This window comes from Amblyomma mixtum, chromosome 6 (genome assembly GCF_055824585.1).
Source record: "Amblyomma mixtum isolate Tamu chromosome 6, ASM5582458v1, whole genome shotgun sequence".
Lineage (NCBI taxonomy): Eukaryota > Metazoa > Arthropoda > Arachnida > Ixodida > Ixodidae > Amblyomma > Amblyomma mixtum.
This window is the reverse complement of record NC_143017.1, coordinates 152088566-152107689: the sequence shown is the minus strand read 5'-3', so window position 1 is coordinate 152107689 and position 19124 is coordinate 152088566. Positions and strand designations below refer to the sequence as shown.

The window sequence follows — 19124 nt, the reverse complement described above, 5'->3', positions numbered from 1 at the left end:
GCGTTTGAGAAAGCATAGCCGACGTCTTCGGGAGCTGTGGAACACACAGTTCGGTAGTCCTAGGCACGTGTTTTGCTTAAGGGAAATAAATAGCGCACAAGAGAAGACGGGACAAGCGAGGAGACACAGACAAGCGCTAACTTTCAACACACGGTTTATTGCAAAATCGGGAGCATATATACACATGTCCAGAAAGGCAACAAAGAACAGGATCGAAGATAACACACACCCCCTCGACAGCCATCTGCTTATCGTGCCAGATATGCAAGCTCTTTTTTCGACAAATTAACATGCCCAAGCCTCATCTCTTCTGGACGTGTTTTGCGCTCTGTACTAAGAAGTACTACTACTTCCTCCGGTAAGTGCACAGTCAAAGACAGTAAGTTTTCGGCTGCTTCAAACGGTATGCTACGTTCTAATCAGTGGTGTTAAAAAAATCTTGCATATTTATACAGCGCAGCAGAGTACGCACGATTTATGCATTATAAACAATTGTATTGCTTAGCATCACACGTGCAATACCTAGGGGCATGTGCTGACAGTGCCGGCTAGCAATTAGAATGCTCTTAGTTAGCAAAATTACACCCGCGGTGCTCGCAGGAGCTTAACAACTAAAATCATTGTTCATACCCGCGCTCGCGTACCTCGTCGATGTCGGATATTGAGTAACCAGTATTCTTCTATTACACTGTTGCTTTCATTTCAGCGTCTGCCGAACAGCGTATAACTGCTTGTACGACACAATGCAGTGCAATAGCGGCTAATTAAATAGAAATTATGGCACTTAAAAAATAAACCGTCCTTCAGCAGATGCAGATTTTACTATAAGGCGGCGCACAAACGCACACGCGCGCCAGCAGGAAATTCTTCTCCACCTGGGCTGATGGATCGGCTTGAAGCGGTGAAGGCTTCGTTGCAGACTGGGTTGTTCGATCAAATTCACGCCTCCGAAGTGTCAGAAGCAGTTGGCGCCTAGGGAACATGTGAGAATAGACGTTGATTGATGTCGGCTTCGAAGGCTTTCGGTTGAACACGTGTGATTTCTTTTCAATAATGGCCGAAAAACGAAGGGTCTACGCTTACTGATCTACAAACTAAGCGCGAAAAGTGTTCCTCACTATTCTGGATGTCTGGTTTGGAAATAAGAGGGCTCCCAAAACTGGCGCACTCAAGAAAGCTTTTCTTTTTCTGTTATGGAGTTGTTGTTCGTAACACGTGGGAATATGTAGTCTTGCGCTTTGACAGACGTTGACACTTCCCTGCTTTTTTTTTTTTTAGGCATTTGTGCGTTTTAGTGTGCTAAACATTATCGTGCGGTGGGTTGTGGTGGAAATTTTGGGGCAAACCCCTAAGCCATTAGGTGCAAATTAGTTGCAGAAGCTTGTACATTTATTTGATCCAGTAATAAATGATCTCCATGTCTGTAACAGTGTTGGTCCCAGCGCAATCAATGAACGCTCATTTTCGCGAACTCATAGTGCGCTCTTGTGTCTGGGTAGATCAGGTCCTGCATATTTCTTTTCTTTTCACTCTGACGCAAGAAAAAAAGAATTCACTGGTGATAGATGACGTGAAAAATTTAGTAATAGTAGAAGACCTTTATTCGACCATAATTTACAGGCCGATCATGTCGACCGCCTCGGTGACCAGAAGTCGCTATTCTTCCTCCCCTTCAGCGCCAAGACAGTCGAGCCAGGTGGTGATGGATAAAGAAAAGGGGGGGAGGGGGGTAGGAACCCGACTGCTGAGCAGCCGGGCAATAGAAGAGACAATGGGCCAGGTCCGCATAGATACAGGGGTAGCTTGGACAGGAAGGGTGCGACCGATAGCGATAGAGAAAGAGGCGAGACGTCGTGATGACTGCATTCATCTGGATGTGCCGAAGAAGGCGAGCCTCCGGCACTGTGAGTGATGAAAGAGGGGGAGGGTGAAGGCGTTTGTTTAGGCGAAGCTCGAGGTAGACCTTTTTTATGGTGCGGCGAAAATCTACAAATACAGTTTGACAGATACATTTCGCTTCTGTAATATTCGCCTTCACTCGGCTATGGATTCAGCGTCACTTTTACGTTCTCATGCTGTGTGGGTTTCTCTTGGGTGAAGGATACTGGAGGGTTGAAGTGGGGGGCTGGTTGTGGGTGAAGCATCGTCAGGGTGGAGGAGGTGGGTTATTGAGTTGTGTATGGAGGATTCTGAAAGGGGAAGGCAAAGGAGGGCTGGTGGTGGGTGGAGAGGCCTTACGAAGGATTGGGGCATCGCACACCACCACACGGACAGATTTTAGGACGAAAGGGTAGTGATTCGTGCTCATTAAACAAAAGAAAAAAAGCGCCGTTTTGTAGCCGTTTTCAGCTGCCGTCTTTTCCGCCTTAACGTGAGAAAACGAAGGAGCTTTATACATGTTCGAAGTCTTTGCCTGTGGTTTGTTGAAATCAATACCATGAACTCTCAGAATTCGCCGCCTTCCACCAGAACTATGGCGTGGCATCGTTTCGGTTACTGTAACGTTTTTTGGCTGCGATTTGCTTACGACGCGCGAAACTGGCTCCGATCCCGTTTCCCCGAAAGAAATGCTTTCTCTTCCTCCAAACAGTTATCGCTGGAGAGATACGACATCGAAGCGAATCTTTTTGAGGTAAAATATTTGAAAGCAAAAGCTGTCGCCGTTTCGTGGTTGCCACATATCTCACAAATCTAGCTGGCTTTTTTTTTTTCTCATTTTACTGTAGATTAGCGTCTAAGACAGCGACTGAAGTCGCTGTCGTCGGTCGTCTTAACTGACGCCGCTAACCCGGCACTGACGAAATATCGAAAAGAAAGAAAGAAAAAGAAACCACTCTGCTCCAGAGTGCGCGTGTCTGGCAGACGTTGCTATTTAGGGCAAGCGAATGGAGCGTGATACGAACTTCCAGTGCATCATCTAAGCCCGCATTAACTGCGCTGGAAAAATAGAAAAAGCGAAAATAAGGCAGACGGATAGGAGGAAGGCGGCCTGCGCCAGACATTAGCATGCGCTGCGCGAGTGCTGAAAAATCGAGCGGCCTCTCGCACAGCCTCGGGCATCTCAGATCGATGGACGGTGAGCCCGAGTTTGATTAAGAAGGATGACCCGCCCTCGGGGCAGCGCTCCTGCGAAGAGACGGGGACGGCAATTCTGGGCTGCATAAATGAATTCTACGGACCCCGAGGAAAGCGGAATGTGTTAGCTGCAAATTGATGGCTCGCAGAGTGATAGCCTGAGAGCCAAGGTCCATGTGTGCAGCACTTCGGGCTCGTGCAGTTGTAGCGGTCAGTGGAGTGCTGACAAGAGAAACCTCAATTAATCACAACAGGAGGCCACCAAGCGGCGCCGAATGTGCGACGCGTGGATTTGTTGCGTAGTCATTCTCTGATGTCAGGTCTTAGCCGATGTCGGGTCTCACCTATAGGGCCACTGAAGCCAAATTAAACAGCCCTTGTTGATAGAACACCGCGTTCAAATAACAAAGAGGCCAATTTCATTGAAGACAGAGCTTCCAAAATAAAGGAGAGCAAAAAATAAAAAGAGCAAACAAGTGGCGCCACCGCCGGCAGTTTCCACGCCTAACTGAAATGATGTCTTTACCTTCGTGTGCGGATCCCTGAGGCAAGGCTACGCCACCCTTTGTTTTCCAGCAATAATGGAGCACTATTTTGCGTTATGGACGTCATTGCTACTAATCGAGTAGTGAGAAGAAATGGTTTTAAGTATAAATATCCCAGCGATGAATGCGTCGTTTGCAGACGAACAGCTTGACTCCAACGAAGCACATTATTAACATAACCCCAAATAGCTACACATACAATTTTTTGCTAAAAAAACAAACATTTAATGAAGTTAAGCAGTGGGTATAGTCGGGCTGGTTGTTGCATGGTGATGGAAACAGATTGAACAGCGCTAATAGACAGGGGGAAGAAAACACAGGCAAAAGCGCTGACTAGCAACCAAATGAATATTGCTGCCTTCACTGACGCAATAAATATTTTGGTTGCTAGTTAGGACTAGTGCTCGCATTCTTTTCTTCCGTCCTCTCTGTTAGCGCTGTTCAATCGGTTTCTATTTAATGAAGTTATTCTCAGTGTCAGATCAATAACAAGCTTAGAGAGTTTTTTTAGGTTTAGCAAGAGTTTAGGCCGAATACATGGCCTAATACAGCGTGTTGAAAAGCAGGTAGGCGTGAACTATTAGATCCAAATAGAGGAGAGAAGCGTGGTTTTGAGAATAGGTCAACTTTTCTTGAGTGGTGCGCTGTGGATTTTGTTTAGATCCACCCATGAAAACAGTTGCGGTAAACCTATCGCTGTCGATCAGTAGTCTCGGAAGAGAGCAACAATTGGGCGAATTTCGTTTCAGAATGGGAACGAAAAAAAAAAATAGTGGCAACGACGGAACTGACAGTGAAAGAGCAATAGCGGAAAACTGAACACGCAAAATATTGTTTGAACCACACTCACCCGCGTAGGAAGCACTATAAAGCTCAGATGCGAGAGATTGTAGAAACAAGAGTCTTTCAACGGAGCGAATTGGTCGAAAATTACATTCCAACCTCGGTCAATAAATTAGGCTGTGCGCTTGCATGCTTAGTATTAAAACACAACCCTCTATATTGGGGATGCTGTCGCCTTTGTACTAAAGCGCACAAGTCTTCTTTTTTCACCTCGTTGCTACTGGCTGGCAACGATAAAGAAGACAAGAACCGGCAGAAAACGACTTTTTCACATGCGTTCACAGCTCAGTATCCACAAAATGTAGAGTCAAATCAAGCACTCGCGTTCGGGCTCCAATAAACACCAGTTGAAAGGGCGGAATTGACATGTCAGCTAACTGACCTTTCTTCACTGCATAACGTTTTGTCACGTGTTCGTTGTGCGAATGTATTTTAGTTATGTCGATGTGTGTCCTATATTGGTTTGTTTGTTGCCCGTTTTGCATGTCATTACTTGTGGTTTACACTCCAAACACAAATGAGTAAAATGGAGTAAGCTATACTCCAGCGCTCTCCCTTTAAGAAATGCCGTTCCATAGAGGACCGCTCACTGCCTTTTTACTCCCGTATAGGCGTATCGGTGTTAAGAGTGTTCTGTCGGCTTGTGTCAGGAAGGGAGCTGTGCCCTTATGACGCCGCTATTTACATACTTAATTATGCCTACGAAAAGAAGCGAAAGGGAGCTTGATGATTTTACCACCCGACAGAGCATTTGATTTGTTCACTCACTCGAGGGCCTTTACGAATAAAATATGTGCACAAAGAAAATGCATCTAAAATCTGCTGGAGTTCTGCTCTTTATCCTTTGCCTATTGGCGTCTAGTTCTGAAAAAGTTCTGCATAATTAATTATTTTTATTGACTATCATGCGTAACGCCACTCTTGGTATTAGTCACTGTTTACTTTCTCAAGAAAAACAAAAAAGAGGGGAATCTTTATGCAACGTAGTCACGAAGACGCATCCAGTGCCGCCTGGGTGCCGTGTGTCTACGACACCTCAGCGCGCAACGCTCGCCTGCTGAAACATTTAGGAGATCCTTCGTTAATTTAGTTCAACGACGGCGTCCTCTCAGCCACGTCGATGGCTTGGCATCTGGACGCTTTAAAGGCGCACGACATCGGCCATTCATTATGCAGGTCCAAATTAAGTGCTCCGGCACAAGACTGATCCTCTTATGAAAATCTCGTTTGGGGCACTGGGACGGCCAGTTGCACGAAGGACACGGCGTTTCACATTGGTAACCTAATTGCTCCAGGCTATCGAAAGTTAGACGGGGACTTTGCGTAATCCTTACCTTTGGGCAAGATTATCGCGAGCCATTTTATGTGTAAAAAAAAAAAGGCAACGCTCTTTGGAGCTCCGGTCTTAGAGTTCTAACGTGGTTGCCGTATCGCTGCATGCATCTCCATGGTGACGCGTATTCTGGTTGCGGCATTCTAATCTCTTATCTTTCGTAAGATTATCCAGAGGGCGAAATGAAGGGGATTTTTAGCCGATTAAAAGATCGGCAGTTTTAAGGCTTTTAGTGGACGACGCATGTGCTCAAAGGTTTAGGGTAGTTTCAGAGCGTGGTTACTGTGCGTTTAACTGTGAAGTTTCAATGGGAGCGGTATAAATCCCTTTTGTAATCGTAAGGCTATGGTGGATACAAATGAGTAATTTGTCCTTTATTATATTTAATATAACGATTGAACTCGCAGCGCTGAACCTAACATGCTAGGCAGTATGTACTGAGCGCAAAAACATGCGATTTCATCAGTGCCAGCGGCAGCAAGCTCCGTCATAGGAACGTGTACGCAATGTTACCCACAATATGGCGCTCATTTGCAGACATACTAGCGCTTGGATGGCATAGAGGACACTTTTGATTGGCAGCACAGTTTAAAGTGCAGACGTCTAACGAACAGCAAATGACGTCGCAAGGATAACATCGGCATTATGCTGCAAACAGGGGTGAAGGGCGTGTCCTGTATTAAATGCACTGACTGGAAAAAATCGCTTGGGACCGGAGAACGCGACTGCAAAGCTGGGCCACTGAGGGGAAAGGTTGCAGCATGAAAAAACAAAAGTCAGGGCTATTAAGAACAAAGCTATTCACATAAAAAGGTGACGATAAGCTGGAGTTACCTTCGCGCTATACAGCATCTAAAAATCATAATACCTGAAACAAAGCGGCCCTGATTGTCTCTTAGAGAGCTAACGGGTGTGAAAGCAGACGGTGAAGTAAGCGATATTATGTCCGTGATGCCTTGCTTTGTTCGCAAGAATAAATGCTCTTTAGAGGTCGATCAGAAGTCAGTCAGAGGCCGTTTCCTTCTAAACATACAGAAATCAGTGTTGAGACCGTCATTCCACTCTACGCAGCTTGTATCCCCCGAAGTAAATGACAGTAGCGCTGGTAGACGCACACCTATGTGCTATTATGGGACCAAGCTCAGATGCCCTTAGGAGCGAACGGCGGCCAGAATTGGTTCGGCACCGACTGCCCGAGCAGAAGCATTTACTGCCGGAACTTGCTTTCTTTGGAGGCTGAGTTAGTATGTGGACAACCTATGCGCTGATTTTGTTCGTGGAACCGTAAGCCTTGGAGCCTTAATGTCGGATACTATCAACAACTTGGGGGTCCTGTCATTGTCGTCGTTCTACCTTTGGGTTCGTACTAAAGGCGACAAGTAAATAAAAACTGCAAGAATGCAAAAACCTAAGAAACACACATCTTTCCGTTACGTAACCTGTTATAGCCTCTTGTCTGGAAAGGTATTGCAAAGAAAACTAAAATACGTCCGCTTGTCTTTATGAGTTGTTGTAACTCTCGTGTCTGATTATTTCAGCTGGAAGTCGCGACGAAGTACAAATGTGGACAGGTGCAAACACGATGTTTTCATATAGGACTTTTTTGCCTTTTTTACATATTTGCCTTTTGAACTGTCTGTGTTGTCCGACTGAAATTGAGAGGCATGACATGTGCATGTTAATGGTGATCGCTCGTTTTGTTTGTCATGTGCACACAATGGCTTTTCCTTTCATGTAGAGAATTTAGACCACCCTGTGATTGGAATAGCTTGCTCAAGTTTACTTGGCTCCCACGTGTATTAGCAGAATTTGTCACACAGTGCCCTGGCTTCAATTCCATCGTTTTAAAAGTGCAGAGTTTAGTCCTGCCAACACGCGTGCTTTATCACCATTACGTATTCCCAGCGTCGTAATGTGTTTTTATGCGAAGCATATTACTAGAGCTACACTGCAGCCTGTCGAGCGCGGCGGTGGAGCTACCATTGACCTTTAGCGTTACCACGTGACACCACGTGACAACATGACGTCACAGCAGAGGAGAGATGGGCTGCCGGCTCGCGCGGTCGGCCGCGGCGGTGGAGGCTCCACATCAGAGACGCTGCCTGCTGCTTCTGGGGGTACATCAATACAGTCTATAGGGAATGGTGGCGGTGGTGGAATAACTAAGGGTGTTTCCAATGTACTTTCCATGGGTGCCAAGAATGCTGTTGTAGCCGGTGCTGGGGCAGCGGTTGTACACACTGCATTGAATTCACCGATGATCCCGTATATAGCTGCCACGGCAATCCTTGCTACACTTCTAGTGGTTGTATTAAAATGACCAAGTATGCAACCAAGGAAAGCCATGTATTACCAAGCCTAGCCATCAATATGCTTCGCATCTGACTAGGCTTCACCTTAGCTAAGCCTCAGCCATTTTTTCAGATATCACCTTTGTCAGGTATATTTATTTATTTCAATGCCCTAAAGGCAATACAGAGTATTTGCAAACAGTAGTTAACAAATACAAAGAATAACTGTACATACAAATTGTAAGTACACAGCACTGCAGTCGCTGAAGGATACATACGTTGAGCGTATAAGACATAATTCTTCGACAATACTGAAAATATCACGGTGAGTTTTGTAGCCCAAGGTGCACTGAAAATTTTGTTAAGAAATGTGATAACTCAGTTTCAGCAACTATGTCAGCCGGTAACGATTTCCACTCTGCCATAGTTAATATTAAAGGTGATGTTTGATACTTCAGTGTTCGCGCGAAGATGGGTTGCACTTTGTGGGAATGATCGGACCCGAATGAAATATGATGGGCAGGGACGATGCGGTCAGCTATGAACGGGGAGCATCGTAGAACAAAGAATGAAAGAACGATAAACGAGAGAACTTGCTTCGAGTGATAAGGTTGAAAATATTGATAGTTTGCTTCATTAATGACACACTTTCATACGGCCAGTATGAGGAAAGGATGAACTTCACAGATTTATTTTGCACAGACTCAAGACGGTTAATTAACGAAGCGCTGCTTGCACTTTTAAGAACACTTGAGCCCGTGTCACGGGTCCTCAGGTGATCCGATTCAGTTCAAAGTATCGTTTCAATAGCATGCGTTGTTGGGTAAGTCAGTCATACATTTTTCGTCAAGAGACTGCGCAACACAAACATGGTCATGCGCATGTCGTTGTGCTCCTCGCGTCCAAGTTTGTGTTGAGAAATCTCTTACTTAACAAGGCCGTTTCAATTATCATTAGGGTCACGATCGCTAAGCTTCTATTACAGCCGGACAACAGCCTCTACCTATGACCTTCTATTAAGGGTTTTTGGATTGGGCTGCGACCAGGTTATTGCACCATACTTCCTGAAGCATTGAAAGAATTCGGTCATGGCAAAAAAATGCCCAACAAAGAAAACGCGCAGGAGAATGCTGACTAACATCTCGAAACTCAGCTCTTAGTCATTGGAGTCCTTTAACCGTCATGCAATTTTAAGGCGAAAGCCTTTAATGCCTCATATGGTCGTGACCAAGGAATGTTAACAAATGTATCCACATTTCGGCGTCACTACTTATGTAAAAAACTCTGTCGAGGCTGGGAATCGAACCAGGGCCGTTGGCATTTGAAGTGGAGACACTACAAGTCCGCCACGAAGGCTCAGGGTTTGGGCATGGATAAAGGCGCATCTAGTGAATGCATGGGTTTCATAAATAAAATAAATAAAAAACAAAAATAAAGATAAAAAAAGAAGGAAACAAAAATAAAAAGAGAATTAAAAATATTAAGAAAAACACAGTGCACCAGGAAACGCTTTCCCCTTGCAGCAGTTTAGGGAGAGCCAAAGTGCCCCCTGAATTTTTCAATGTTGAAAGGGTTCCTGAAACATGAACCAACAAGTTCAATTTCAGTCTGTTCTAAAAATTTGTTTACCCAAACTTCTTCGCTCCATCCGGCGCTTTCTATAACGTTTTATCCTCCCTCGGTACTCACTATCATTCTCTCATAGACCACTGGTTGTCAGTTGTGGTTGGTACTTTGATGGTAACGTTCGACCGATTGTTTTTATTTATTTATTTATTTATTTATTTATTTATTTATTTATTTATTTATTTATTTATTTATTTATTTATTTATTTATTTATTTATTTATTTATTTATTTATTTATTATTTATTTATTTATTTATTTATTTATTTATTTATTTATTTATTTATTTATTATTGATACCCTCAGGGCCAAAAGCATTTCAGAGGGGAGTGGTTACAAATTATACAAAGAGAACAAAAACAAAAATTCAACATGCAAGTGTCATGTTCCTCTAGCGTCATAGTGCCTATTTTCTTGTGGCTTGCATCTTTAGGTTTTATCGGTGCTGAAAAGAACACGAATCGAGTGACATAATGCTTCGCTTGTGCTGTTCTCTCTCCACGCAGGGTGATGCTCCGCACTGTCACCTACAACCTGCACGGCCTCATCCCAGCCTCGTGCGTGTGCGCCAACCGTTATGACCGCGAAGCGATCGTGCGCTGCCTGGGTGACGAGGCGGGCCTCAAGCCATGCCTCACGCTCGGACAGCTGCCCTCCACGCCCGACGAACTGCTCAAGCTCGACCAGGTAGGTGGCACAAGACGCGCCACTCACTCTTCAGGTGCCGCGAGAGCCGAGGGTGCAATTTAATTAATCCCCCGACGCCTGTAATTTTGTACCGTATGTGGCAATTCTTCTCAGGTGAGAACACGTGCCACATGAACCGCACAGGGCCGTACGGTGGCACGGTTGTCGCTTTCACCAACTGGTTTTGTTAAAAAAAATTTCCGAATAAGGATTCCCCTCCTGCCGGTCTTAAAGTCAGGCGATCACGTTTAGACAGGCATTTCCTCAAGAGACTCGCGCTTACCCGCAACGCCCACGGTCTCATCTGCTGGACGTAGATAATTATGCTAAAAGGGGTGCTTTGCACGTAGAGCCTTAGGCATTAGGCCTTTCTTTACCACAGGCCTTGTTTGAAGGTTCTTAATAAGTTTGTCCGTTGCGTCTGTGCCTGTTTAATCTTGCTCGGAATACCTTTGTTTGTCCAATGATCCTTCAATCTATATCGGCTTGAATAAACAATTTAAAAGGGAGCAAAAATAGTTTTTTTTTAAACCAGGCGAATGGTCTCTGAAGTAATGAGGGGCACTAAATGACTTACCTATTTAAGCTCAGCTATCCTCTATAAGACATTCTTTTTAAAGCTTCTTAACCATCTGCACCGCATAATGTGAGTACTAAAACAAACTTTAGCAAACAGCAGCAGGGCTAGGCACTCGGTGGTCTGAAAAGCCCCTTCGCTGCAAATTTCCGAGCAGGAAGAGGAACTGCAAAGCTTTCGTCTCTTTCTGCTGCTGGAGCAAATACATTACCTTGTGATTAACGCTAAGACAAGTAGCGACAGAATAAAATGTGAAAACTTTTCTAGGCAGCGTAAGCCGAAGAAAGCAACGATCAACGCAAAAAGCCAAAGGAATTACTGTTTCTGGTCCGATTTCATATTCTTTATACTTGCCATAACGCTTCTTGCTGGAGTTCTTTCTGAAACGATCGAGTTGGGGGAAAGGAAAGAAGGTAGTTGGAGGAACAATTGTTACACCAACTGAAAAATGAAGCACAACGTACTTTGATGCTTTTTCGAGTATATACGCCCTCAGCAGTACTTCTTTTACCATGCATATTATTTTATTGCACTTAAGAAGCGGTAAACTGCTTCCCGTCACTTCAGTTTTGCTCACACATCAAGATCACGCTGCTTTCCTCATTAAAGGGGCACTCAATGGAGTTATCACACTGAGCAGCATGGATAGGTTATTATTCGGGAACACTACCACATTTTTTTTTCTATGTGGGAAAATGGCTGCACTGCTAAGAAAACTGCGAACCAAAGTCCCGAAACCCTTCCACACATTCAAAGTGCCCGCGAAAAGGAACTGCCGCGACGTTATTCCTATGACATTTTTGCAATCCGACTAATCACGGGATCCATTTCCGAAGACTGGAAAGGGGGCCGGAAACCAAATATTGAAACATAACAAATTAGAAGAAAGAGAACAGTCACGGAAATTGAGAAAAACATCAGGAGGTACTTTTATCTTTTTAATTGTTGTGGTGATGAACACGAAATTAGTAGTCGAAACATTGAAAAAAAAAAAAAGAGTCTGAAATCTGAAAGATAATTGGTCAGGATGTAGTAGCGAAACAAATGCGTCTTTCAGGTACAAAATGGTTACATCACTAATTTACTATTGATCTCTATAAGACACAAAGAAATAGAATCATACTACTATTCTTTCCTCGTTTTTATTAACTATTGGCTTTCGCCATATGTGTGTCTAACGAGCTCCTCAATTCCCAGTCGTTGTCGAGTAACACCTGTAATTTAAGAGGCAGCAAAGCGATAAAATATGCTAAACGACCGAAAAGTAGCCTGACATTTTTTGACTCAGCAGACATTCGGCAGGAATTAACGGCTCAGTAATATTCTGGGTGCAAGAACAAGTGATGGAGCGTAGAAATCTTCCCAACAAACGTCACGAAATCGGCAACACGCAGGGAATTCTCTTTGAAACAAAACACAGCATTGCGGACCAGTTTCGCTTCTATTGAGGAAACAGAGCATGCGCACCTTCAAAAGAAAGCGAACCGAAGTCCTTTTTAACGCGTCATCCGATATTGGCACATACATTGTAGTACGTATCCTACGCACAAAGCGTCAAAAACAGCCCGACCAACCAATTTGAATAGTGAAATAAGAAAACAAAGCCAGAGAAGTAAGTCAGGCACGTGAAACGACGCGGAAACACCCGACTTGCAAGAAGAAGCGGGAGGCGTGCGCCATAGAAATAGGAGGGCGGCAAACAAACCGGGGCACATTTGCGCCACCGGCGCCCTGATCCACGCCTCATCGCTCATGCTGTATCGCCTGGCGCAAGATCTCTCCTAGCCGCCGCACTCGTTGTATTTCGCTCCGCGGTAGCACTGCTACACAAATGCGCCTTCCTAACGGCCGTTCTCTGGGCAAAGCTGGCTGTCGCCCCTTCCTCGTTCCTTTCGGGATTCCCTGGCAATCCTTTTTCCCGTTCATTGATGGATTGCCTCCGAGACCAGTTCCGGTGTTTTTTGCCCGAAAGGGCGCCGTTCGTGTGGCTGGACACGTGAACCGAGGCACGTCCGGAGATTCGGCGGCACATTATGCCGCGTCGTCGTCTCGCCGCCCGAAGAGACCGACCTCCCGGCTGGGCGCGCGCAGTTTGCCGAATCCTTCGGGAGCCAGTCGCGGCTGCTCTATAGGACGGAGATCGCGACAGTGACAAATGAAGGTGACCCGATTAACTACCGCACTGCCGGCCGCGAACCGACGGCGCTCGGGGGATCGCGGAGGCGACGAGACTGCCGCTGGCCCGTTCTTATTCCGGACACTATTGCCGTGGCGCGCGCGCGTGGGTGAAGGCGTGCTTACGCCTTTGTTTCCGCCCTGTGCTAACCTAGATTTGGTCCCAGAATGGCGTGCGCTTTTGTCTGACTAAAGCATGGAAAACGTGGGCGCGGGTAACTCATTTTAAACGCATGCGAAAAAAGGTGGGATATGGTGTAGGATTTCTGTCGCCTTTTCAACGGAAAAGGGATGCGGGGTTCGCTTGTCGATGTATTTGAAGCAGGCTGGCTTCCAAGAGGCACGGAGGAATAGGGAGGGGTGCGGGGGAGGGGGGGGGGGGGGGAGGGTAAATATAGCAAGAATTGTTTGAATCGCAATTGGAAGGAGAGCCAGAGGAAATTGGAGCACATTGTTAATGTTTTTTTTCTTAGTATGAATCCGGCATCAACCCTTCTTAACATTGTTTCAGTAGTCTAAACAGGTCAACCAAGGGCTCATAGATGCTGCTAAATCGGAACCGCGCTGCATTTTGCAACATTCTCGTAACGTCAGGTTCTGTTTCGGTGACTTCGGCATAGGAGCTCTACTACAACTTAGTTTGCGGACCGTCAGCAATATAGGCTTGGCCCGCTGGGAATGTTCCGCCTTACTTCGATGTTTTTTGAGAAGCAAGACGAACAAATACATCCAATATGCGAGGATGTCACCCTTACACCGCAATTTCATGGCAGGCCAGTGAATATTTGTTCCTTCTTTTTTTTTTAATCCTTGGAGCACCGTCTTCAGTTGTGGGAATTTTGAGCCTGTCAGGATCTACACCAGCGTAGTGCGTTTCGCCAGTTCTGGCCAAATCATGTGATCATGCACAGCTCAGGCTGGCATAACCAGGTTCTGTAAATTTTATCAGCGCGAAATTCATATTGCCAAATGCCGCATGTTTGGATTCAGTTTTTTTTTTTCAGTCTTATCGACGTTCATGCAACTATAGAAACAAGGATTGTTTTTTGCAAGAAAATAAACCATACAGTGCCAAACACTGTATATGCGCTCCTGTTGCTTTGTCGATTTAGCATAAAGTTCGCTAACTACTTGGTGAGCCGCTCTTGCTAACTTGGTGCTGCATCGTCTATCAAACGATAATTTATACTGCTGTGCTGCTTACCATAAGCCTTGATAGTTAGGAAGCAGTCTTCTAAAAAATAATGGAACGGGGCAATCGAGAATGCACGTATGGTTCCCTCGGTTTAGTGATCCTCGCTGCCGGTTACAGTTGCCGCATGAATTATGTTCCACCCTGGCTAACACGGCATTGTCACGCGACGTAAACGGCAGCACCTGCAAAGCTGTTCGCCGTTATTCGACTTGCGTGTTCATTCATTATGCAGAACATAGAACCTCAAGACAATTGTGAAAGCAAAGTGCCAGCTGGCAGGGGCTGCACTTCGGGAGCAGTCATTAGTTGATGTCGCTTGCGCTAGGGGTACGCAGCGCATTACTTCAGGGATTCAAGTTTCCTACTAAAAGCTTACCTATAATAGTTTTTTTATTCGGAGCAGCTTAATGGCACTATTGGCCACCGTGTTAAGAGAGGAGGAGGAGTCAGCGTGCTGCGCATCAATGTAATTACAAAACACTATTCTTATGCCTGTATGAAAAAAAAATTATTATTTATATAAGCTGCCAGCTGGAATCTAAGAGAACTCCTAAGCGAAGATTAATTCTTTTGAGTTTCTGTGTAATTATTTTGAAATTAGGCAGCAGGCAGCCCAATGCGGCCCCGTATGGCATTGAGGTTTATAGGGGGTTTCACTTAAGACTTTACACAATTTTTAAAAATAGGCTTTTTGGTTGGAAGAGCGCCTTTTTTTCGGCATAGTATTGTCAACTCTCTAACACAACAGAATACAGCTAAGACGTACCAACTACCAGCTGGCTAACTAATATTGAATCGTCAGTTTTCTAACTATTACTGTTAGTCTCCTTGTTTATTGAGAGAAATTTAGCCCACTGTAAGTAATATGCATATAAGTTTCTAGAATTTCGAAAACGAAGTTGCCCATGGTGCTGTGGCCGAACAAATTTTGGCTATATCGGCGAGTTACATGCACTGGAGAGATTGCTTTGCCCGCAAGTTTCACGATAGCACATGTATTTAGGCGAGATGTTGACAAAATTTGTTGGGCCACAGCGCCGAGGGTAAACGCGGTTTTGAAATTCTAAAAACTGATATGGATATTACTTAAGGTGGGCGACACGCCTCTCAATAATTAATGAAGCTAACGGTAACAGGTAAAGAGTTAACTAGTCAGTATTAATTATTAAGGGTACTAATTAGCATGTCTTAGCTGTATTCTGATCTACTACACCACTGACAATGCTATGCCGAGAAAAGGACTCTTTCAATTGAAAAAAGCGCATTTTTAGAAATTATGGAAAGTCTTAGGTGAAACACTCTGTATAAATGCTATAAATGTATGAGAGGAAGGAACGCGCCCGAGTTTGTTCCGGAACAAACCGGCTGTTCATTGTAGATCCTGTGATCGGGCAGGGACATTCGTGCTATTGCTAAAACATACACGGGTTATCGGGAGAGGCAATGATGAGGCCTCTCGGGTGTTGACAGAGGCGTTCCACATCAGGAAGAAGGGATCTGTGTGTGTGTCAGCAGCCCCTCGGTGATGTTGTACTCTAACGAGTACAGGTTTTTAGATAGGATTATCTTACAAGATGTGTGATCGACAGCGTCGCCTGGCGTGTGCGCATGTACACAGTCTTCGGAATGTGAGCAGATTCTGTACTGGAACCAGTGTATAAAATGACTGTTTCATCTGGCAATAAATTTAGTTGAGAGTAGCGCTCCTTTGTGTCTGTGTTCTCTCCCCGTCCTTTCTTAGTCGTTTTGCGCTAAAAGCTTCTACATTACCAAGATGAACCAACTCGCCCAGCAGAACGTGTTACTGGACTATTTATTTGACTCGACGTTTCGATCGGAAGACCGATATACATACAATGCATATATACATATATATGCACAAAACGCGTGTAAAACAGTCGACAGTCAGTCCCATCACATGTTCTTTCGTTGCCCTCACCTTCCTCCATCAAAAACGCTGTTTCTTTTGCTAGAAGCAATAGGGACGTGCTGCTCACGCATGTCTGTATAGGCAAGTAATGTTTTAGCCTGGGTGATGTCCCGTACTGTTTGGTCTCGGTTTCGGTCAATTATCACTGGATTTTGATAAGATGGTTCCAACTTTCAGTCCAGGCAATGAATGACGAGGTTCTCATTCATTTCATTGCCCAAGTTCCTCTTGTGCTCATTGAGCCATTCATTGAAACATCGGGCCGTTTGATCCACATATGTTTTCCCGCATGTCAGCGGTACACAACTTCTTTTGCGCATGCAGCCATGGGGACTTTGTGTTTCCTTTTGCAGTCTTTGGCTTCTTTTCCCTCATGTCCTCATATTGCTCATGAAAAATCATGCCCGCATATGTTCATGAAAGTGTTAGGCAGCAAGCGGAAAAGCAGATAGATGCGGGGTATCCTTCGCATGCATTGATCTCGTTGAAACAAGGTTTGCTTAAGGATCTTCACGGCAAGCAAAAAACAACCATCAAAGACTCAGCTAGAGTAAAGCATTACATGCATCCATAAAATATTACACAATTTGAAGAGAATTGCCCCTCGGACGGTACCTGAGAAATTGAATTGTCAACAATCTGTAAAATGACAACGTTTTTAGGAAAAGAGGCCAAAGGTTGCAAAAAGAAACGCAGAGTCCCCCAGATCGCTTGCGCAGGAAATGTTGTGTACCGCATTCTGGTGACATGCGGGATAACTTATGTGGGGCAAACGGGCCGATGTTTAAACGGCCCGCTCAGTGATCACGAAAGAAAGTTAGCACTGAAAAGGATGGCAAACTCTTCATCCACTGCCGGGGCCGCAAGTGTGAACCATGTTATCAAAATACTGTGATATATATATATATATATATATATATATATATATATATATATATATATATATATATATATATATATATATATATATATATATATATATATATATATATATATATATATATATATAAGCCTGCCCTGACGAAGGGAATACCATTCCCGAAACTGTTGGCAAAATAAACGTTAAAAGAACAGTCGCGTTTGTCGTAATACTGTACCTAAACTAGTAAACTGGGTCATTGGAACCCCTACTGAATATATATATATATATATATATATTTATATATATATATATATATATATATATATATATATATATATATATATATATATATATATATATATATATATATATATATATATGGACACCTACACGCACGTATAGAAATGCTTCAAAGAAAATTCAGCTGTCAGTGTTCAGCGCAGCGTCTGTGTGTGTCTCATCCTTCTGTTCGTGTCTTTCTGCGCTTTCGTAGATAAAAAAATATTTTCAAATTCAGGCTCCCTATCCTAACACCCCTCCCGCACTGCACCCTTCTCCTCCACACCGGGGCTTCGGCTTGGAGTGAATGCCTCATTTAAATCCCCCCTGAGATGAGCACTTTGCCCGAACGAAGACCAGACCTCTTGCCGAAACGCTACTAGCACAGTGTACCTCCCACCTCTCTTGTCCACTTTTCTTAGAGTGGCTAGTTTGGGTGGTACGCTCATATCTTTCAACATAACAGTTACCAAACCTGGCTACAATAGCCATACACAATCATGGAATACATAATGTTAATCTATCTTGCGATAACAAGTAAGGGAATGTAACAACACCGCTACAGTCCTGTTAAGTTATTAATCTAGTCGCTCTTAGTTATTTAATATTCGCTACCCCATTCTCTTCCTTCTTTGCCTACCTCCTTCCCGAACGCCGGTACCAGCAAGTCGGTGTGGCGGATAAGAATATTTGAACTAAGTGATTAGAAATGAATATTTATATTGGTACAACCCCGCATTTCGTTGCTAACACGAGACGGGTGCTTTGTAGTCGGTTGTGGAATCAGGTGTAGGAACAGTTTGCTTTGTCTTGCGTACTTTTCTCCCGACCGCAGACGCTGAGCGGCGTTCTTCGAAACGCTCTTTCGCAGGTGTTCGTCAAGTCGGAGCTGAAAGTGGGCGTCGTCTACGTGAAGGAGGGCCAGAACACCGAGGAGCAGATCCTGAACAACAGAACCCACAGCGCCTTATTCGAGGAGTTTCTTTGTCTTCTGGGGGACCGCGTACGCCTTAAAGGTTGGTGCTTGGACTCCTGGCACTTGCGAAAATGTTACAGCTTTTTAAAAAATTATTTGCCCAACAGGAGAAAACGATTTGCCTTTTTTAACTTCATGTTCTTCATGACTAGTTATTCAGGAACTAATAGCTGTGCTCGTCCTTAGCAGAAAACAAAGAACAACAGCAACAAACAGCGTCATAATAAATAACTAACAGCAAAAAACAGAAATGGTTGCTGCAGTATACCTATATCAGTGCCGCATTCATTACAGTTTGTGTTCCTTTACAATGAAATGTGAAAAAAAAATTGCGAGTACTTGTTTACAAATTCTGCTATTTCTAGCGTAGTCATACCTTATGCCTCTGCCATTCAGTTATTATCACACAAACGGCAGAACATGCAACAACAATCAACTGCTCAGTGTTTGTTGCAAGCCCCAGTGGGAAATGTCCAAGATTGTTAGCACTTCCTTCCTGTAAAGCGCATATTCAGCAGAAGAATTCCGCGCATAAAAATGGAGACATCCCGAAGCAATAATAATCATATCATTTTATAAAAAGGAACTAGCGCTTAGAACGGGGACGAAGAATTATAAGACAGGACGAGCTAAGGCAATCTTGCCGTGTTGTGAACTGTGTTCCGCGTGCGTGTGAGTTGTGCAGCGAACCGAACCAAACACTGGTCCTGTCTTTTTCTGAATCTTCGGCC

At 44.4% G+C, this 19124-nt stretch overlaps 1 protein-coding gene across 4 annotated transcripts in view; it reads left to right on the top strand.

Annotated features, from left to right (window-relative positions):
- Positions 1-19124, top strand: part of rsh (Rap GTPase activating protein radish) — a 473381-nt gene that overhangs the window by 371631 nt on the left and 82626 nt on the right. For all 4 annotated transcript variants that reach the window (XM_089549687.1, XM_089549688.1, XM_089549686.1 and 1 more), the window contains exons 5-6: positions 10219-10399; positions 18289-18433. In XM_089549687.1, the coding sequence (XP_089405813.1) occupies positions 10219-10399; positions 18289-18433 (326 nt within the window). The remainder of the gene's footprint in view (positions 1-10218; positions 10400-18288; positions 18434-19124) is intronic.